Source organism: Coregonus clupeaformis, unplaced genomic scaffold, assembly GCF_020615455.1.
Source record: "Coregonus clupeaformis isolate EN_2021a unplaced genomic scaffold, ASM2061545v1 scaf0211, whole genome shotgun sequence".
In the NCBI taxonomy this organism is placed as follows: Eukaryota; Metazoa; Chordata; class Actinopteri; order Salmoniformes; family Salmonidae; genus Coregonus; species Coregonus clupeaformis.
Window position 1 is genome coordinate 98,347 of NW_025533666.1, and position 22,527 is coordinate 120,873.

Consider the following 22,527-nt stretch of genomic DNA (forward strand, 5'->3'; position numbering starts at 1 on the left):
AGGCAGTTTGGAACTTGGTAGTAAGTGAACGCAACCGAGGTCAGACGATTATTATGCGCTACGCGCTTCAGCACTCGGAGGCCCCGTTCTGTGAGCTTGTGTGGCCTACCACTTCGTGGCTGAGCCGTTGTTGCTCCTAGACGTTTCCATTTCACAATTACAGTTGACCAGGGCAGCTCTAGCAGGGCAGAAAGTTGATGAATTGACTTGTTGGAAAGGTGGCATCCTATGATGTTGCCACATTGAATGTCACTGAGCTCTTCAGTAAGGCCATTCTACTGACAAAGTTTGTCCATGGAGATTGCATGGCTGTGTGCTCGATTTTATATACTTGTCAGCAACGGGTGTGGCTGAAATAGCTAAATCCACTCATTTGAAGGGGTGTCCACATACTTTTGTATAAATAGTGTATTAGATTGGGGATGACAGATAGTTTAGTACAAATGTTTCATCAACAAGCTGGGAAAAGAGAGGGTCAGAGTGATCAAACTCTGGCTTATCGTAAAGGTTATGGGTGTGATGGGTAGCTGGCTCTACGAGGTACTGGGAGTGTCCAATTCCCAGCACACAGTCAGCTGAGGATTCAGATATACACACACAGATGGGCGGGCTGACGGACGGACGGACAGACACACACACACACACTCAGTCAGTCCGAGTCGCTGCTGCTGCTGGATGAGTCTGTAGACATGGCTTCCACGTCGTCCTCGTTCTCCTTGTTGTGGCCGGGGGGCTCCAGCCCAAAGTCGTTGCCATGGTGAGGGGGGAGCATACCCACTGAGACGTCGGACGATTGCCAGGGGTACTGGGGGGTTAGCACATCTGAAGAGGGGAGGGAGGAAAGAGTATTTGAGCTGTGTGATAGGGTTACTATTATACAGTATAGTCCACAGAATCATATCAAACACACAGATCATAGGAGAATAAAAAAACTGTTGACTCCATTTTTAGAAGGAAGGAACCACACATACAACGAAAGCATACCTGGCAATCTCCCAGCAGCCAGTGCATCTCCAGGGAGGTGTCCGTTCACGCCATTGGTTGGCAGATTGCTCATGTGACCCAACATTCCACTGCGCATCTCCAGGTCAGTTGGGTAAGGTCTACGTGGATCACCTGTTATAAGGAATATGTCATCAAGTCAACTGAAGAGTAATTACAGTAGTATTGTGAATGCTAGTCACTGCTGTGATAGGGAATATTTTAACCTCAGCCACTATCACTACCAAGAGGAAATTCCAGTCTGAAGAGGAGGAACATGCAAGGAAAGGAGGATCTGGGGGAGGTAGGGATAGAAAAATTGGGGGAAAGAGGGCATCTAAGACAGCATACCAGAAGCACAAATGGGCAGAAAGAGGACAAACCTGGTACCCAGTTGAGAGGGGCACATACTGCATTGCTGGCACTGATCCTGTGGGCATATTTGATGATCTCTTCTGAGGAGATGCTCCCTGAAAGACAACAGTTCTTTTAGTTTGACATCTATAATCTCTGGTGGTATTTATGTATCAGAAAGCTCTCCAGCTCCTCAGACGAATGCTGTGAAAATTAGGCTCACCTTTTCTGGCCTTATCAATAGATTTTAGCTTCTCCTTTGCTTGGTATACAGCAGTCGCCTAGAAGCAAAAAAAGGTTAGGTTGAATCAAAGTCATAAACAATGTGCTGTTGTGTTCCAATTTAGTAAAGGAGACACATTGTATAGTCTATTTAGGATTTCTTATCAGTCTCCAGCTCTGCTGTTCTCACCAGTATATGTTCAGCCTCCTTCAGCTGTTTCTGGAGCTGCTGGATGTCGCAGTCTCTCTTCTCCACCTCCTTCTCCAGGACCTGCATCTCCTGGTGTACCTTGCCCTGCTCCTGGGCCACCCTCATCAGCTCCTGGAACTCTCTGTCTCTCTGCACCAGCAGCTCCAGGATCTGCCCACAGCAAAATAACAATAATAATAATAATAATAATAATAATAATAAGCCATTTAGCAGACGCTTTTATCCAAAGCGACTTACAGTCATGTGTGCATACATTTTTACGTATGGGTGGTCCCGGGGATCGAACCCACTACCCTGGCGTTACAAGCGCCATGCTCTACCAATTGAGCTACAGAGGACCACACAAGCATTCAGACTTCTGACATCGACTGCACATTGTAACATATAGACTACTATTGAGTCAGAGTTGTGTTGAGAAAAGCAGTCTCAAAAACCTATTTCACAAAATACAAACTAAATGTGAGTGGTATAGTGCACACACATTTTATAATTGTGAATAGCTAGGATTGCAGATATTGTTGCTACATTTTGAAAATAGTGTTAGGTTGAATCAGATGCATGTTACCTGGGTGTCCTCGCCTCCTTGGGGGAGTTTTTGGCTCCTTGACAGTGCAAGCATCTCTATCAATTCCCTGAAATATGAGTAATATTGGGTTTAGTTGCCATGCATGATAATGGAGAGAAAACAGATGAACTTGAAAGATGATGCTTGACAGAGTAAGTGACCAACCAATAAATGACTGTCATTCATTGTGTTTGTAAAGATGAGCTAATAGCCCTCCTGACCATCCATTCAAAAAGTCCAACCTATAGTGGTGGGCCAGTCTGACTCCAGTAACTATACCCATATATTGTATATATAAATCTAACGTTATAGCCTATACACATTGATCAGAATGGCGCCGGAGGAGATGGCTGCCGTTTTACAGGCTCCTAACCAATTGTGCTTTTGTGTGTGTTTTTTTGCGTTATTTGTGACTTATTTTGTACATAATGTTTCTGCCACTGTCTCTTATGCAACTAACCTGTGCCCCCGCACATCGACTCTGTATGTGTTATTTATTTTTACTTATCTATTTTTTTTAACTTAACACTTATTTTTCTTAGAACTGCATTGTTGGTTAAGGGCTTGTAAGTATTTCGCTACACCCGCTATAACATCTGCTAAACACGTGTATGTGACAAATAAAATAAAATGTGATTTGTAAGCATTTTCACTGTAAGGTGACAAATACAATTTGATTTTAACAGTGGGTTCCCAACCTTTTTCGGTTACTGTCCACCAACTGAATTTTGCTCTGCCCGGAGTACACCTGATGTACCCCCTCATGTGCATTTGATCAGTAACCCTATGATCTCATGAGTCTTCTCAAGTATCCCCTGTGGATAGGCCAAGTACCCCACTGGCCTACAGCAGTACACTCAGAACACGAAACGTAGGAATTGTTGAATAAGCTACAAACTACATCATTTGAATGGCTGTTCGGGAAACAATTATTACGGGAAAAAATAATATATTCGTACCTGGATAACACTTCTAAATCGTCCAGTACCGATAATAACCGCTCTTTCGTAGATTTGTCAGTCACCGCCATTGTTGTTTCCACCCCACTGCGCAGAACAGGAAATAGAGCTGATATTTTGTTGTGTGGAAAGAAAGCTTGCTAGCGACGTCTGTTGGAAAGGAGTGAAAAGGCCTTCTGTTGGCGAAGTCACTGAGGCCAAAATAGAAAGAGGCGGAGCCACATCTATACTGAAGAACATAGTCTTCGCTGGAAGCTAATTAGGTGTTGTGCGCTCAGCTGTTGAGTTGAGGTGAATACTTGGTTGAGTCGGGCAGCACGAGCTGTGTGTGTTTATCTGCGACGTCGTAGGAGCTATCTACATCAGCAAGATTCCAAACAACTTCGACGTGCTAAACACACTCGCTCTTGTTCTTTTGAAATCAACCAAAGTGCAAATTTGACGATGGTGAAGGTATCTTTTAATTCGGCCCTTGGGCAGAAGGACATGAAAAAGGACAGCGAAACCCTCATTCCCGAGGACAAGGTTAGTAAATACGACTCTGCGAATAGCTATCAAGGATAACAGTTGAACAGACACGGATGGCTAAATCTTCGATCACCTAGTTAGCTCCTTTAGCCATATCAGAGATTAGCCAGTACATTATATAGCTAGCTAATTGCCTAAATTAGATACATTTGAAAGTGAAAGTAATATTTGACAAAATGTGTCTAATTTAACGTTAGTTCTGAGACTTTTGCTTAATCAGCTCTCAACAATTCACTGACCACCATTATATAACGTTAAATTATAGCCTACAGGGGCTGCCAGTTATTGCTTTCTTTTCCCTTAATTGCAAATGGCAGGCTGACTGTCAATTCATGTTTTGAGTTTTGGAGATCAGCTGGGACTTGTTGGTCACTTGAAGCCTGCCCTTGTTTCAGTGTTCAGTCCCTGCTGCTTGCATTGATACACCCTCAACTGTTCTTTCTCATTCCAAGAACGGCAGTAGCGTTATGATAAGGGTTATCAACACGGAAATGTCATCATTCTGTTTGTCAGTGTTGGTTGGACCAAGAAGTGTACAGACACGTTAATTTCTAAGAACGGTATGATCCCAGGTCTGTAGAAATTATCTAAAATAAGAAACTTTGTCCACAGGGGGGACATTTCTCTTGGACATTGTAACTACACCATCTCAAAAATACATGAATAAATGGTATATGAAATATGCATGACCGAGGCCTACATGACACAATGCACATGCATCACATGCTCACAACTGATGGGAAGAGTTGGAGCTGTGAGACGGCACTCACTTATCATCAAATCCATGCCAATTGGGCAGGTTGCCCTTGAGAAGATGATGTGAAGTGGCAGGCAAGTCTGCATTGCAAATAACTCCATCTGTCTCCCCTCACTAACTCATACTATTCAATACATTTTTAAGTGCACAGTTCTGTCTATCCTTCCACCCATTCAGATTCTCCCATAGCCTAGATTGCTTCCCCTTGGGGAAATGTGTCTTGGGTCTCCCAACAAGCCCATCATTGTATTACATTTATCACAACACAAAACAATACAGGGTTTACATACAGTCAATATGGATAATGGAACCAATGTAACCTCCATACATTGGTCAAATCAAATCAAGCGTTAATAATACAGCACATTTCAGACATGGAATGCAACGCAATGTGCTTTACAGGAAAAAAACAAACTGCACGACTAAAAAGCACCCTAGGGGAAAGCAAAGCTAAAAATATGTTTTAAGATCTCTTTTAAATATGTCCACAGTTTCAGCCTCTTCAGGTTCTCTGGCAGGCTATTCCAGAGGCAGGGGGCATAATAACTAAAGGCTGCCTCCATGCCTCTTGGTCATAGGCTTTGGGGTAGTTAAAAGGCCAGTGCCAGAGGACCTGAGGGACCTACTGGGTAGATAACTTTAAAGCATGTCTGTCATGTATTGGGATGCACAATTGTGGATTGATTTAAAAACCAATAGAAGAATCTTATAATTAATTCTAAAACTCACAGGCAGCCAGTGCAGAGACCTCAAAACTGGTGTAATGTGTGCTCTCCATTTTGGAGACTCACATAAAGAATCTCCAATCCAAAGTTAAATCTAGAATCGGCTTCCTATTTCGCAACAAAGCCTCCTTCACTCATGCTGCCAAACATGCCCTCGTAAAACTCACTATCCTACCGATCCTTGACTTCGGCGATGTCATTTACAAAATAGCCTCCAACACTCTACTCAGCCAATTGGATGTAGTCTATCACAGTGCCATCCGTTTTGTCTCCAAAGCCCCATACACTACCCACCACTGTGACCTGTACGCTCTTGTTGGCTGGTCCTCACTACATGTTCGTCGTCAAACCCACTGGCTCCAGGCCATCTATAAATCACTGCTAGGCAAATCCCTGCCTTATCTTAGCTCATTGGTCACCATAGCAGCACCCACCCGTAGTCTGCGCTCCAGCAGGTATATCTCACTGGTCATTCCCAAAGCCAACACCTCCTTTGGCTGCCATTCCTTCCAGTTCTCTGCTGCCAATGACTGGAACGAATTGCAAAAATCTCTGAAGCTGGAGACTCTTATCTCCCTCAATAACTTTAAGCATCAGTTGTCAGAGCACCTTACCGATCACTGCACCTGTACACAGCCCATCTGAAATTAGCCCACCCAACTACCTCATCCCTATATTGTTATTTATTTTGCTCTTTTGCACCCCAGTATCTCTATTTGCACATAATCTCTTGCACATCTAGCATTCCAGTGTTAATACTAGTGTAATTATTCTGCACTATAGCCTATTTATTGCCTTACCTCCATAACTTGCTACATTTGCACACACTGTATATATATTTTCTGTTGTATTTTTGACTATGTTTTTTTACCCCATATGTAACTCTGTGTTGTTTTTATTGCACTACTTTGCTTTATCTTGGCCAGGTCACAGTTGTAAATGAGAACCTGTTCTCAACTGGCTTACCTGGTTAAATAAAGGTGAAAAAAATAAAATAAAAAATTTGGTCAGTACCCGTGTTGCAGCATTCTGTATGTTTTGCAGTTGACCAATGGCTTTCTTGGGTAGACCAGACAGGAGAGCAATACAGTAGTCAAGCCTGCTTGTAATAAAAGCTTGGATGAGTGTGTCTATCAGCCTGAAACCGAAACGGCTGCACCTTGGCAATGTTCCTCAGGTGATTAAAAAGCTATTTTGGTCACATTCCTGATGTGTGATTCAAAATGTAATTCATAATCTAAAATAACACCTAGGTTTTTTACCTGATGTTTATTGCCTGTGAATTAAAATGTATGGCTAAATTCTCTCTGTGCTTTGGCTCCAACAATAAGTATCTCGGTCTTGTCTTGATTTAGCTAGAGGAAGTTGTGAGCCATCCAAGTATTTAAATCACTAATAGTCTAATAATTGATCCATGGAGCCAAAATCCTCTGGTGACACATGTAAAGTTGTGTATCATCTGCGTAGCAGTGAAAATCTATGCTGTGCTTTCTGATAACGCTGCCAAGGGGTAACATATAATTTATAAACTGAACAGTTCCGGACCCAAAACCGAACCTTGTGGAACGCCACATGATATGTATTTTCTCTGAGTTATGTTCACCAAGGGTGACAAACTCTCGACCAGTTAAATAGGTCCTAAACCTATTTCGAACTGGACCGTAGAGGCCAACCCTCCTCTCCAGTCTGTCCAGAAGGACATCATGGCCAACAGTGTCGAATGTTGCACTAAATCCAAGAGTACAAGGACAGAGAGCTGTTTGGCATCTGTGTTGGCTCTAAGATCATTTACCGCTTTAACTAAGGCTGTATCCGTGCTGTGGTGGGCATGAAAACCAGATTGGAATTTTTCAAAAATGGAGTTGGTACTTAAACAATTATTTAGCTGTTTGAACACCAATTTCTCCAGAATTTTACTTAAGAATGTAAGGTTGGAAATTGGCTGAAAATTGCTAAGAGCTGAATAATCTAGATTACTTTTCTTCAGAAGGGGTTTCACCATAGCAGTTTTTAGTGGAGTGGGGAAAGTGCCTGTGAACAGGGAGTGATTAACGATAGTTTGCACTTTTTCAGATATGCAACTAAAAACTGTTTTGAAGAACGTGGTGGGGATAGGATCGAGAAGGCAGGTAGATGTCTGTGTCAACCAGGGAAAATCAATCCATAGTGCCTTTGCGTGGTAGGCTAGGGAACATATCAAATATTCCCATCAGGTCTTGCTTGACTGATACCCAGCCTAATGTTTATTTTATCTCTGAAATATGCGGGGGTAGGATTTATCAGGCCATCAATGGTCAAGATGCGCTCTCAAGAATTATTCTGATTTTAATAGTGATCAAGTTAGAAAAATGAGCCCGTCTGGGCAATTTCTAATTGCCTTGTTATATATGCCCAAGCTGCTCTCTTAGAATATCATAATGGACCTGCAACTTTGACTTTCTCCATTTCCGCTCTGCCTTTCTGTAACTTTTCTTTTAGTTGATTTGTTTCCTCACTCATCCAAGGGGCTCTCTGTTTGGATGTGGCCTTTTTCAAATTTACAGGAGCTATGGCATCAATGGTTGCCCTTAATTTGTTATTAAAGTTATCAACTAAATCATCACAAGAGGAAGGCAGAATAGGTGATGGAGTATTGTTCATACACTCAATAAAATCTGTATCAACCTCATCAGCTACTATTTGACCCATCACCCTAAATCACCATAACTTTCTCATATTAGTGGGAGATTCCACCAACATCAGTGAGTTTCTGTGGTTTTCCTCTAGATTCTGAAATGTGTAATTGGACCTCTATCTTTTCTCATCTTGACCTCAAACTGTACAGAGATAGGCTTTTGGTTTTCACCTTTCCACACATTCTTAGCCCCTGGCCATATAGTCCTTCTGTCTCAATCTGTATAATCACACTTAAGTTCTTCCTCCCTGGTTTGAAGTGGTCTTTAACTAATGCTGCATTTTTCACCTGCAGGGGGTTTTCTGTAGCTTTGCCTAGTGGTTCCACATGCGTTTCTATGAACATCTTAAGACTTGATTCACTTGAGTAACCAAGATGAAGAAGACCCATCATTACAGTATGCTTGCTCCTTTGAACTTTTTGGGGTAATTATTTTGTTGACCATTATCTTGTTTTCTTTGGGAAGTCAGCGTTTTCATGCTGGCCAAACAATTATATCAATGAGTTTAAGTTTCGAGGTACAGCAAGAGGACCAAAGTAGCCTACTCCTGGGCCCAATAGGCAACATCCATTCAGGATTGTTCCTCAAGTGGCATTGAGGTTAACTAGGCATAGGCTTCATTCAAATAGCCAACATTTCATGGGCTTCATAGATGGGTTGGCTGACAATGGCACGAAAAGGATGCGCGCGCATCGGTGGCCGGAAGGCTTGTGTGTGTTATGATTCTGAACGGTCAGATAGCTAGCAACAATGACAAGAAGCTGCCATGTGGGGAATCATAGGTGGCCTGTTTCTGGTCATTGTATCTTGTTATTGATACCATGTCTTGTTTTGACTGATTTCATGTCTATGCTAATATGGCAATTTGATAGCTAACCAACAACTGTAATGTATTTCAGAGACAACAAGTGCTCATTGTGCAAATGTATTTGTTTTCAATAAACATTTGGAGACAAAATAGTTTACATGTTAACAGTCTAAGCCAGGGCTCTGTTCCTGGAGAGCTACCGTCCTGTAGGTTTTCACTCCAACCCTAATCTAGCACACCTGATTCTAATAATTAGCTGGTTGATAAGCTGAACCAGGTTAGTTATAACTGGGGTTGGAGCGAAAACCTACAAGAGGGTAGCTCTCTAGGAACAGGGTTGGAGACCCCTGGTCTAATCCAACCCTGTCTGTTTTGCCCAATAGTTGCGGTTTTGTTTCTAAATAACCAACCCGTCTATAAAATGGAGGGAGGTGTTTTCACAACACTTCCCAGTAGGCAGGATGAAGCTTCCCTGGCTGGGAAAGCCGTCTCAGGGAATGTGAAGGTCAGTGGCTGTAACTCATCAGATGGCGTGAGAGATGGACAGTGGGAGGGACGGCTCTGTTCACACTCTGCCTGATTATCGGGCGCAGAGTGATTTGGCAGCGGGCAGGAGACAGGGCAGCTGCACATGCCTTGTGTGTATCAGGGGTTCTGCCAAGAGCAAGCCAGAGTGCTGCTCTGCAACCACTTAACAGTTCACTAATATTATGTAAATATAGCCCAACTTCATAATTATACAGACACTCACACTAACAACACAGAGGCACCCTAGAATGTGGTAATATTATAGGGCCCTATAAAAATCCGCGTTGCGGATGGAATCACATTTACATTTACGTCATTTAGCAGACGCTCTTATCCAGAGCGACTTACAAATAGATCACGGAATCCAGACATTAAAACGGAATTCAACAATATACATTTTTTTATTAAACTTAGTAGGACATCAACTACATCTATTGAACTTAGTAGAAATGTCATTAATTTGCCCAAGATTATAATATGACATGAACAAAATGCATTAATTATTTGTATTTTCCTTCAGCTTTCTGAAGAGGCAACGGCACAGGAATGCCCCTGTCTGTGTTCGCATTTGTCTACCACTTTGTGTAGCTGTTAGTGATGATGCTAATGTAATGACAACCGCCTTCTGTTAGATGGAAAGACTTTCCCCAAAACCTTTTAAATTAAATATTAACTACAAAGTAGCCTATGCCTACCTTGCAGAATGATCTCATGATTATTTGCATCAATCCAGTGGCCATTTTGTTTTGCAAACTCTGCAATCACATGAGCGCTACAGAAACACCGCTAACCAAGTAAAGGTCTGTGGCTGGTGCCCAGTTGAATTAAAGGCTAACTACACCCAAAATTCAAAATATTTTAGATTTTTCCCAGACCTCAAAAGTGGTCTCCTGATGTGGTTTTAAGAATTCTTGTGGACTTTAAAAATCTACAAAATTCGATATTCTGTTAAATATGATTTGTAGAGCAATAACCTTAAACGGAAACCTGAACAAAATGGAGAAAACAGAATTTGTGAAAAAATAAAACAGATTTTATAGGGCCCTATACTCCTATGCTAGCCACTTTCTAAACAAACAGGCTGCCCAGATGGCAGAAATTAATACAAAGTAGGATCAAATAATATTCAGCAGTTCATAGACTAGGCCTTGTTCTGTCTTATGCAAGGGATTCTTTCAGAGTAAAGGCCTATAGGACAGTAGAGCTGGCTTGGCTCTGAACTTCATCAGGCTCAGACAGCAAAGTGGTTAGCAAGGCTATCTTAAATAAGACCTGCTGGCAATACGTTCACTGAGCATTACTGAGGAGATATTCTGGGCATGTTGGGGTGGAGAAGGAAGGAGACGAGGATTTAGTTGCCTGTGCATGTTTATTTACATGTGCTTACTTGTGTGTGTACTGTGTTGCCTAGTTGTTGTGGGTGTGTCAGTTTATTGTATCGTGATTTTGGTTAATTCGAGTGGAAGCACGATGGTATGACCATGGTGAAGGCTTATCGGTCAGAGGCTTAAATTGGGTCATTGCGCCCCACAATCTCCCTCTCTCACGTGGACATATAGAGGCATAGCTCCCCAGCAGAACCAAGTGTGATGTGATTCTGAATTGTCTGGTCAAGAGCCCAGTCCAAAAACAACCATTTGATCTATCAGCAGACAGTTGGGGCCTTGTAGAAGAGAGTCAGATGGGGGAGGGGTGCAAATTGGAGTAGATGCGAGGGAGAGCAGAGGGGTAGTCTGGTACACAGTACTCACCCTGGCACTGCATGCTTATGCTGCTACCTCAGCCTGTGTTCTATGAGCCTGTGTGTTCTGAGAGGCTGTGTGTTCTGAGAGGCTGTGTGTTCTGAGAGGCTGTGTGTTCTGAGAGGCTGTGTGTTCTGAGAGGCTGTGTGTTCTGAGAGGCTGTGTGTTCTGAGAGGCTGTGTGTTCTGAGAGGCTGTGTGTTCTACGCGGCTGTGTTCTGTGAGGCATGTGGAGCCCTGGGGGATTACACCCTATTTGCTCTGATACAGACTCAGCCAGGGAGCTTTAGCCTAGTGCCTCCCACAAGGCGGTGACCACTAAAACTGGGAGAGATTAACCAACCAGCCGCAAGAGAAAAGGCAAGTAGAGGACAACCTCACCCACTCATTACATTCACTCCATTCAAGGTGCGCTACGCAGAAATCGCATAAACCATTTCCTGGTTGCTAAAATTCTAATAGTTCTCCTAATTTCAGTTTGTGACAACAAGCAAGTATTGTGTAGAGAATCATTGTACCATCTAAACCGCTGCGAAGTATCTTTTCCATAACCAAAAATATTGTTTTCAGCTGTTTGAAGCTGGTGTACAAAACCGAAAGTAAGGGAAGCAAAAACAAAACTTAAGAACAGGAAGCGTAGAAATAGCACACATAGAGATCCACCACTTCTAAGACTTGCTTTCAATGAGTGACAGATCTATAACTATTTCTATGTGAATTTGGTCGGGTTGGCCGAAAAGTTACATATTGCAGCTTTCACTTCACTCAATGACTGACTGACAGTATGTCACTCCATTTACTCCCCCCCCCCACGCCACGCTGCTTATCTCTTTCAGAGTGAAGGATGAGGTTTCACAGACAATCCTTGAGTTACTGAAACTGTAGCTCTTCTTTTGACACAGTGATAGACTACCTGTCTCCAAGCTACTGAAACTCTACCTCTTTTCAGGGTATTGTTACATTCCTGAACATTAAAATGAAGACGTTCTGTCAATGCGAAAGTAGAAAGGGAAGTATTTTCTCTCCTTGCTGGGAAAGAGGCATACTATAACAAAAAGGAATAGAAATTCAGAAGTTAAACAAATTATACTCATCTGTCATTTTGTCATTTTTTTAGATTGTAAATGCCACTGTAATACAGCACAGCTTGATCATGAAGACCATGTGTCAGTACCACTGAATTAGATATAGGCCTAGGTAGTTTGCATACTGGAAACTTGGCCACACCTGCTGTATCCTCGTCATCCGTGGCAGCAGCAGGTTGGGGAGCAAGTGTAAACTTGCAGGAACACACCTGAGGGACAGATGGGTCTTAGTCGGAACAGAGGGAGAGGCTAGACGACGAAGACAAGCCAAGGGATAGGAGGACTCTGACGCAACCTATTTCGTTTTCTTACAATAGGAAATGTGAGCAGCTGAGTTCACCCTCAAGGCCATAGGGAGAAAGGAGAGGCCACACCAACATTTTAAAACTCATAAATACACCCTCCCAACCCACGTAGCATATGGTGCCCTCTATACCATGTGAGACCACCACCATGATGATATTCAAAGGTAAAGCATACGTGTTTGTCTGTTGTGGCTTCTCCCTCCAAAGGGCTGAAGACCCAACAACACTTTGAAGCTCAAACACATAGCTCATGTGGTGTCTCGTACCATATAAGGATCGGAGCATTTATCTGCGAGGAAGCAGAAGTGTTAGTGTGTATTGGTTTCCTTGATATGGCTGGTTTGGACACACAGACAGAGCATTGATCATCACCCTAGCGTGACTGCAGCCCAGATGAAGAGCCAGTGGCCTGAGGGGGCTTGGCAGAGCAGCAGAGGGGAAGCCAACCTCTGTCTGAGCAGAGTGGGGAGAGTAAACATTAACAAAGTAAACATTTAACAAAGTATAGGCATAAGGAAACGATTAGGCTGCATACTGTAAAACACATCAAGTATTTTCAAGCAAATGCTGGAGAGTAAAATAATTGAATTGTAACTGTTTATCGACCCTTGGTCTTTATCAAGACCATTAGGTCTCTTTTTTTTCTTCTCTCCCTCTGATGAATATCTACTTGGATATCCCGTACCAGCTTCAATCCTCTGGGTGTGTGTATGTTCTAACCCTTCTCTCACGGAAATTGGGAAATAAACATGGTCAGAACAGAAGAACACAAAAGAGGAAGTGAATTGTAGCTGGCCGGAGAACAAAACTGAGACTAAATTCATTTGAGCGCAGCGGCCTTGCTGTCAGAGTTCAATGAGAGAGGAAACCTGAGGGGGGGTCATGGTATGAGAGAGAACTTTGATAAAGCCTCTTGCTCCAAACCGAGTGTATCCACACCGAAGACACTGGGGTGTTTCAGAAGTTCTGAAACCCATCGGTTGGCATGTTGGGTCAAGTTCATGGCTTCGTGCACATACTTACACTACCAGACGGGTACAAAACCATCTCTGAGAAGTACAGGAAGTAAGCAGTGAACTACCACAGCTAGAGATGTGATCACTCTGAGTGTGTTTTGGTGCGATGGTGTGAGATGTAGGCCCACCACATCATTTGAATCAGATGTTGTCATTGGCAGAGGCTCTGGTTGCTAATGAAGCAGAAGTTTCTGTTTTTAATGCATTTTTATACTGAACAAAAATATAAACGCAACATGTAAGGTGTTGGTCCCATGTTTCATGAGTTGAAATAAAAGATCCCAGAAATGTTCCATACGCACAAATCTTATTTCTCTCATTTTGTGCACAAATTTGTTTACATCCCTGTTAGTGAGCATTTCTCCTTTGCCAAGATAATCCATCCACCTGACTGGTGTGGCATATCAAGAAGCTGATTAAACAGCGTGATCATTACACAGGTGGGGACACTAAAATGTGTAGTTTTGTCACACAACACAATGCCACAGATGTCTCAAGTTTTGAGGGAGTGTGCAATTGGCATGCTGACTGCAGGAATGTCCACCAGAGCAGTTGTCAGCGAAATTAATGTTCATTTCTCTACCATAAGCCACCTCCAACGTCGTTTTAGAGAATTTGGCAGTATGTCCAACCAGCCTCCCAACCGCAGACCACGTGTAACCACACCAGCCCAGGACCTCCACATCTGTCTTCTTCACCTGCGGGATGGTCTGAGACGAGCCACCCGCTGAAACTGTGGGTTTGCACAACCAAATAAATTCTGCACAAACTGTTTGAGAAGCTCATCTGCATGCTCGTCGTCCTCACCAGGATCTTGACCAGACTGTAGTTAGGCGTCATTACCGACTTCAGTGGGCAAATGCTAACCTTCGATGGCCACTTGCATGCTGGAGAAGTGCTCTTCACGGATTTAATCCCGGTTGCAACTGTACCAGGCAGGTGGAAGACTTGTATGGAGTCGTGTTCGCGAACGGTTTGCTGATGTCATGGGGCACTCTGTTCACAACGTTGGTGGGGTTATGGTATGGGCAGGCATAAGCTACGGACAACGAACACGTTTTATCGATGGCAATTTGAATGCACAGAGATGCCGTGAAGAGATACTGAGGCCCATTGTCGTGCCATTCATCTGCCGCCATCACCTCATTTCAGCATGATAATGCATGGCCCCATGTCGCAAGGATCTGTACACAATTCCTGGAAGCTGAACATTTCCCAGTCACCCATTGAGCATGTTTGGGATGCTCTGGATCAACGTGTACGACAGTGTGTTCCAGTTCCCGCCAATATCCATTCCATCAACTTCGCACAGCCATTGAAAAAGAGTGGGACAACATTCCACAGGCTACAATCAACAGCCTGATCCACTCTAAGTGAAGGAGATATCGTGCTGCATGATGCAAATGGTGGTCTCACCAGATACTTACTTCTGATCCACGCTCCTACTTTTTTAAGGTATCTATGACCAACAGATATTCATACAGTACTAGTCAAAAGTTTTGACACACCTACTCATTCAAGGGGTTTTCTTTATTTTTACTATTTTCTACATTGTAGAATAATAGTGAAGACCTCAACTATGAAATAACACGTATGGAATCATGTAGTAACCAAAAAAGTGTTAAACAAATCCAAATATTTTATATTGGAGATTCTTCAAAGTAGCCAACCTTTGCCTTGATGACAGCTTTGCACACTCTTGGCATTCTCTCAACCAGCTTCATGAGGAATGCTTTTCCAACAGTCTTGGAGTTCCCACATGTGCTGAGCACTTGTTGGCTGCTTTTCCTTCAATCTGCCGTCCGACTCATCCCAAACCATCTCAATTGGGTTGAGGTCGGGGGATTGTGGAGGCCAGGTCATCTGATGCAGCACTCCATCACTCTCCTTCTTGGTAAAATAGCCCTTACACAACCTGGAGGTGTGTTGGGTCTGGGTCATTGTCCTGTTGAAATACAAATGATAGTCCCACTAAGGCCAAACCAAATGGGATGGCGTATCGCTGCAGAATGCTGTGGTAGCCATGCTGGTTAAGTGTGCCTTGAATTTTAAATAAATCACACAATGTCACCAGCAAAGCACCATAACACCACCTCCTACATGCTTTACGGTGGGAACTACACATGCAGAGATCATCCGTTGACCCACACCGCGTCTCACACAGACACGGCGGTTGGAACCAAAAATCTCCAATTTGGACTCCAGACCAAAGGACACATTTCCACTGGTCTAATGTCCATTGCTCGTGTTTCTTGGCCCAAGCAGGTCTCTTCTTCTTATTGGTGTCCTTTAGTAGTGGTTTCTTTGCAGGAATTCAACCATGAAGGCCTGATTCACACAGTCCCCTCTGAACAGTTGATGTGTCTGACTTGACCAGTTCCTCTTACTGTAAGTCGAAGCCTATCCCTGGGAACTCTCCGCCTTCACTCAACAAAGGCAAAACCGCTCTGGCATTTGATCTCATGGGCAAGAGATTAGGAGTAAAAGCACCCAGAAATCCCCAGGAAATATTCATTTATTGCTATCTCTAGTAGGCTACATCACTTGCAGCCAAGGAGACCAAACAGAGTGAATAATGGGATGAATGTTTCTCTTTCTCCACCTTGCTCTTTCTCCATCTTGGTTTTTGCTATTAGCCTACGATCTTCCTGGAAACGCCACTGCTGCTCCCAGAGAGTTGTGTTGACGTTATTAAATTGAGGTCAGGCTGACTTACTTCTTGGGAAGGGCGAGTTGCTTGCGCTGTAGCTTTTCAGCTGAAGTTTGGTTGAGAATAAGGGCTCTTCCTTTAATGAGCTCTTTTGACCTAGAAACGCTGACTCATACAGTCATACCTTTTCATTAGTCGATTCATCAACTGTAAAGATGGGCTCAACAATAATGTTCTCAGTCAGCAAACTTGCTTCTTCGGAGGCCAACTCTAGAGCTTACTCTTGTTGAAATGGAGAGAAATTGGCCATCAGGGCTTTACTGAAGAATGTTAAGACTTTGGTGGTGGATAATGATTGTCCGCCAATGCCATTACCCACTCTCTCCCATTACCTTGGTCAGCTAGACCAGGGGTCGACCAATGCCTAGAAAACCCCTTCAGAAGGGGATATGCAGGTGGTGGAGGGGGACATGCTTTGGCATGTTTAAAGAAGGGAGACCTTATAGCTGGTCAGAGTCCATTAAGTCTGTGAAATCCCATGGTAGCTGGTTGTTAAACACCTTTGTTTGTTCTGTGTCCACCTGACTCACTCCCTCTGTCAACCTCAATCAGCTCAAAGTCTATGGCTGTGGATCAGAGCACTCTGCTGTTCTTTATAACCAGCAGTGCCTTTGGGCGGGTGGCAGTCCTCCATTTTTAGATAAGGGCTCTACGCTGACCTTAGGAGCACATGCGCCTAATTTGGAAAAAATGTAGGTGCAAACAAAGAAATGTATGAGCACAACAAAAAATATTTTAAGTATTAAAGCTATAATCATACATTTTTCTAGGCGAACTGGTGCTCCTAAAAGTCCAGGTCGCACAGCAAAATATTTAGGCACATTTGAGAGTAGAATGGTGGCACTATAGTGTTGCACGGTATACCGAAACTTCGGTACTTTTTAAATACTAGAACATGAAAAATTGTTCAGTAGTTCAAAAAAAAAAAAACACTGGGTACTTCTGTCAGATCAACTCTATCAGTGTAGCCGATGTCCCCCTTTTTAGCACGAAAGCACCGTGCCTGCTCCACTTAGCCTGCACTGGGAGTCTGGGCTGCATCATGTTAGCTCCCCACTCATGCTGCACCGACGTTAACACACTTGAATAATGTGACACGGCATGTAGAAATGTTGAAACTGTTCATTACTGTTTACAAAAAGTTACCGGTAGCTTCCAGCTTTGTAGTTTAACTTTTGTTGCTAGCTTACAGCTTAAGCTGTCTTCAATTCACTAACCTTGATACTTTGTTTGTGATACCTTAACGCAAAATATGCTGATTTCATAGATTGCCACCAAAACTTTATTCATTTACTTAATAGGTCTCTTTCATGTCGCTCCCAAAGATTACCTATTGCCTCAGCGAAATGACTGGGCGGCCCAGTCATGGCTAGTATATTTTATTTAATTTTTTGCATTTAAGCTAACCCTTTTCTTAACTTTAACCTAATTCTCCTAACCTGCTATGTTAATTCTCCTAACCTGCTACGAAAAGGCAAATCTGATGTTATTTTGTCAAAAGCTGGATCCCTTCTAGCCTTGACCGGGCGGTCCTCTTGCCTCATGAATGACGTCATTACTGGTTAGACGGCGCACACTTTGATCAAATAAGCTACTTCTACCTATTTGTAAGTCGCTCTGGATAAGAGTGTCTGCTAAATGACGTAAATGTAAAAACATGTAAATGTTCTATGCAAATGTTGTTGATCAGTACATAAGATAAGTCCCAAATGGAAGGGAAACAGATTGTCATCTGTAGCCAAGTAAAATCTGGCAATACAAGATCAAGAACTCAATGCATGCACACATTCCTATTGAATATGCATTCACCTGTATTGTAAATAGGCCTAGGCTACATCTTGATTTACCCAGTTTATCAATAGAGATTTACCATTCAAAGAAATGATTACCATTATGTTATGTAGTTAGATTGGTAAAAACTAAGTCAAATTGATTGTATAATTGATTCATTAATGCATACATGGCTGTCTGAAAGATGTTGACGTAAAACATTTCTAATGTAGTGATATTTACATTTTAGTCATTTAGCAGATGCTCTTATCCAGAGCAACTTACATTAGCAATTAGGGTTAAGTGCCTTGCTCAAGGGCACATCGACAGATTTTTCACCTAGTCGGCTCGGGGATTAGAACCAGTGACCTTTCGATTACTGGCACAACGCTCTTAACCACTAAGCTACCTGCCGCCCTCAAAAGATGCCCAACTATTGAACAGAGCAATAGCTGAGTTTATCGGTCTGGATTAAGTGCCATTCTGTGACTTTGGTTAATATGCCTTTTTTGTAGTGGTATCGTTTTGATATTGTTTTAGTATCGAGAATCGTGATACTAACCCTGGTAAAAAAAATCTGGTATCATGACAACACCTCACTGTAGAGCCCTTTTTAGATATTTTACCCTTCTCAAATTCCCTAACAATCAAAGGAATGAACTTGAGACTGAATGTATTAATTCAGAAGGATCATAAGACCAGCTTTATTACACCAAGGTCCAAGGATCAAGCAGGCTATGACATTACAAATTGACTAATCAATGACATCATTCACATCAAGGTATTGGGAATATAAATGGTCTACTCCCTACCCTCTGTTTTTCTGTATGTTCTCCTTCTACTCTCTACCTCTTTCTCTCTCTCCCTCATGTTGCTTATTTGTTTCTCTGATTTGCATCATGATGACTCACCCTGTTCTGTGCCTCTGGGGAGGATTCTGGAGCCCTCTTCATCCCTTACTCAAACACAGCCTTTGTTTGGACTCATCCCCCCCTCCCCCCTCCTCTCCCAATGTGCTGCACCCTCTATCAACATTGAGCCCCACCTCTTTATTGTTTTGAACCAGGAGTGTTGCCAAAACTCTCATAACTAGTTTGGGTGCCTGTGCCCATCACTCCTACACTGCCTGGAAGCAAGCAAGTGAGGGTGAGGGGGACAAGGAAAGTGAGAGAAATGCATGGTGAATGGCGCGAAAGGGCAGGGAAAGGAGAGTGTAGAGATGGTGAGAAGTAAAGAGATGAGGATTGAATGACTTGGAAACATCTGTGGTGAACTGTGCTCTTGACATGAAGAATTAAAATCTGTTCTTTGTCACATTTCAAAAACAATAAATAGTGTCTGTGTCTCACATCCTCCCTCTTCTCTCCGTGTTTCTCCAGGATCCGGAGGTGGCTCTGCCGGTGCGTCAGCAGTCCAAGGCCTGGTGCTGGTGCATGTGCCTGGGCCTGGCCCTCATGCTGTCTGGTGTGGTGGTGGGAGGGGCCTACCTGTACAGGTACTACATCCTGGAGGTGAGACTGGACTACTCAGACCCCAGCGTCTATCTATGGCTTACTAAATGCACTATAGCTGGCTTGATTCTAATGTAATTTACACTTTTTTTGAATAACTTATTGTATTTGAATACAACATAATTCAAATTTGTATTTGACAAAAGAGACATGATGCTAGAAGGGTAAATAAGTGTAAATATAAACGTTTTGCTGTGTTTCCACCCTTCTAACAGGAGGGCCAGGTGTTTGTGTGCGGGGTGAAGTACCGTGAGGAAGACATGATGATCCTGGAGGAGGAGGATGTGGAGGTGGACCTGCCCTCCAGATTCAAGATGATCCAGGAGAACATCCGCGTACTGGAGGACCAGGAGGTGGCTCTCATCAACGTACCCGTGCCTGAGTTCGACGACAGCGACCCTGCCGACATCGTCCACGACTTCCAAAGGGTAAGAGTCCGTATTCCTGAATTAGACCACTGCGCCACTCGGGAGTCAATCCAGACCATGGATTGTCTGTGTTTAGTGGAGTTCCATGAGGTTGTTCTCTGACTGAGTTTGTTCTGTTGGCTCCTCTCCACAGAGACTGACTGCCTACCTGGACCTGTTCCTGAACAAATGCTACGTCATCCCCCTCAACACCTCCATTGTCATGCCTCCCAAGGACTTCCTGGAGCTGTTGGTCAACATCAAGGTAACAGGAACTGCTTTATGAATTATGTTACAATAATGATGGTAATACATTCGATTTCTTACGCACTTGTCTGGACACCCAATGTAATCTTATACTATTTTTATAATGATATAAGACCGTCTCGGTGATAACAAATGTTTTGAAATTAACCTCCCAGTAGCACTAGGTCATGATACTAATGATATGTTATTCAATGTTGTACCCCCAGGCTGGTACCTACCTTCCTCAGTCCTACTTGATCCATGAGGAGATGGTGGTGACTGAGCGCCTGGAGGACGTGGAACAACTGGGATACTTCATTAACAACCTCTGCCAGGGCAAGGACACCTACAAGCTGGAGCGCAGAGACAGGATCCTGGGTCAGTACACACAGACCCGTTTAAATACACACACATGCGCATATACAACACGCATGTATATACATCACACCTCACACACGCACACTACATAGTTGTTTGGACAAGTTAAGAATCATGCGAACATGCCCAAAGGTAAAGGGCTTCTCCTACATTCAGCCTTCTTTGCATGAGATATCGACTGACTGCTCTAAGCACACAGTTAGACCTCACATACCTTACACACCTCTCACACAAAGATATGCATGTATTCGCGCGCACACACACGTCTTATAAAACTACCACATGGGCATTGCGACATATCTGATTCATACCTTTCCAAAATGATGTTTTCCCAAGTCTTGTAGGAGCCTGTATGAACAACCAACCACCATTGTGGCAGCTCATAATGGTTTTTATCAGGTGTAGATCAGCATTTAACCTCTCCATCCCCCACATTACAGGTATGCAGAAGAGAGAAGCTCTCAACTGCCACAAGATCCGTCACTTTGAGAACAAGTTTGTGGTGGAGACCTTGATCTGTGAGCCCTAGTGACGTCGTTGTGGCTGTGGGAAAAGTGGCACATTGTCTCTATACAACCTCGCTTCATTTTACTGGGAGCGCAGTTGGAGATTTGTAATTGTAGATTTCTCTGTTTTAAATGTTTCCATTTGTTATTTTACTTCAAGTAGTTTTGTGTGCAAGAGAATTGTAATGTGAAAAGGGGCAATTCGTCTCTACTTAAAACATGTAAAAAAGGGTAACAGTCAGTAGCGTGTATTTGTTTTTATTATGCACGGACACAATTCAACAAAAGACCGTAGGGTTCTATTTTAGGAAGGATCTTTTCGAGGGCGGGACTGCTAGCTTGTCAGAAATGTAAACCTCACTAATGATTTGAGATCTATGTTTAGTTTACTGGGATCAAAAACAGGGATTAAGGGTTGAATTGACGCAGAACATGTATGGTATAGACTTAATTAAACAATCATCTAATTGTATTTTTTAATACAGAAATGAAAATGTGCAAAGGCATGGCAAATGGATACTTTTGTACCACTGAACCTGGTTTTAGAAGGGACTATTCCAGGGAGTTTTCTAGATTTTATATTTTAATTGTCTGCTGTAACTATTAATATACTGCAAATATGATTTCTTAACTGTAAAACATCTTAAGATAAGAGTGTGGATAAATGTTTCTTTCATCTAGCTTTAAGAAAACATAAATCAAGACAATTGTCTAAAGAATTAAAATCAGAAGGTTATTCATTCTTATACAACAGTAACACTTTTATTTCACCTGTTTTTTTGTTTTCTTTCTTTCTTTCTCCAAATGTACCAGTTTTTGAATATTTTTTTTTAATCACTCGTACTAATTTGTATATAACCTCTAAAGATTATGACCAACACCACAATAAATCTTAAACCAGTAATACGGATATTCTAGTTTGGCCAGTGTGTTCCTTAATGCCACATTTTACTCTGACAGACCACACAGAGATGCTGGTCATAAAGTAGATTGCAACCCCACCCCCTTTGGCAGGATTTTTATTTATTTATTTAACCTTTTATTTAACCAGGTAAGCCAGTTGAGAACACGTTCTCATTTACAACTGCGACCTGGCCAAGATAAAGCAAAGTAGTGCGATTAAAAACAACAGAGTTACATATGTGGTAAACAAAACAAAGTCAAAAATACAACAGAAAATATATATACAGTGTGTGCGAATGTAGTAAGTTATGGAGGTAAGGCAATAAATAGGCCATAGTGCAAAATAGTTACAATTTCGTATTAACACTGGAATGATAGATGTGCAAATAGAGATACTGGGGTGCAAATTAGCTAAATAAATAACAATATGGGGATGAGGTAGTTGGGTGGGCTAATTTCAGAATGGCTGTGTACAGGTGCAGTGATCGATAAGCTGCTCTGACAACTGACACTTAAAGTTAGTGAGGGAGATAAGAGTCTCCAGCTTCAGAGATTTTTGCAGTTCGTTCCCGTCATTGGCAGCAGAGAACTGGAAGGAATGGCGGCCAAAGGAGGTGTTGGCTTTGGGGATGACCA

At 42.7% G+C, this 22,527-nt stretch overlaps 2 protein-coding genes across 2 annotated transcripts; one reads left to right on the plus strand and one right to left on the minus strand.

Moving 5' to 3' along the window:
* Positions 1-326: 326 nt before the first annotated feature.
* Positions 327-3,399, minus strand: LOC121571751 (mediator of RNA polymerase II transcription subunit 4). Its single transcript, XM_041883412.2, has 7 exons — positions 3,293-3,399; positions 2,334-2,400; positions 1,748-1,918; positions 1,559-1,616; positions 1,365-1,451; positions 985-1,116; positions 327-822 (listed from the first exon to the last, which is right to left on the minus strand). The coding sequence occupies exons 1-7, from the start codon at positions 3,361-3,363 to the stop codon at positions 650-652; spliced, it is 759 nt and encodes a 252-aa protein (XP_041739346.1). The 5' UTR covers positions 3,364-3,399; the 3' UTR covers positions 327-649.
* Positions 3,400-3,524: 125 nt separating this feature from the next.
* LOC121571750 (integral membrane protein 2B) lies at positions 3,525-21,898 on the plus strand. Its single transcript, XM_041883411.2, has 6 exons — positions 3,525-3,817; positions 19,320-19,451; positions 19,667-19,879; positions 20,013-20,123; positions 20,332-20,482; positions 20,923-21,898. The coding sequence occupies exons 1-6, from the start codon at positions 3,737-3,739 to the stop codon at positions 21,009-21,011; spliced, it is 777 nt and encodes a 258-aa protein (XP_041739345.1). The 5' UTR covers positions 3,525-3,736; the 3' UTR covers positions 21,012-21,898.
* Positions 21,899-22,527: the final 629 nt, after the last annotated feature.

Bases quoted from the DNA above. Each gene is read 5' to 3' on its own strand.
- LOC121571751 (XM_041883412.2), bottom strand. From the start codon at position 3,363: ATGGCGGTGACTGACAAATCTACGAAAGAGCGGTTATTATCGGTACTG. The intron at 1,919-2,333 runs GTAACATGCATC...TGCTGTGGGCAG, and splicing joins AAGGAGGCGAGGACACCCAG to ATCCTGGAGCTGCTGGTGCA. The intron at 1,117-1,364 runs GTTTGTCCTCTT...TCCTTATAACAG, and splicing joins CCCTCTCAACTGGGTACCAG to GTGATCCACGTAGACCTTAC.
- LOC121571750 (XM_041883411.2), top strand. From the start codon at position 3,737: ATGGTGAAGGTATCTTTTAATTCGGCCCTTGGGCAGAAGGACATGAAA. The intron at 19,452-19,666 runs GTGAGACTGGAC...CCCTTCTAACAG, and splicing joins ACAGGTACTACATCCTGGAG to GAGGGCCAGGTGTTTGTGTG. The intron at 19,880-20,012 runs GTAAGAGTCCGT...TCCTCTCCACAG, and splicing joins TCGTCCACGACTTCCAAAGG to AGACTGACTGCCTACCTGGA.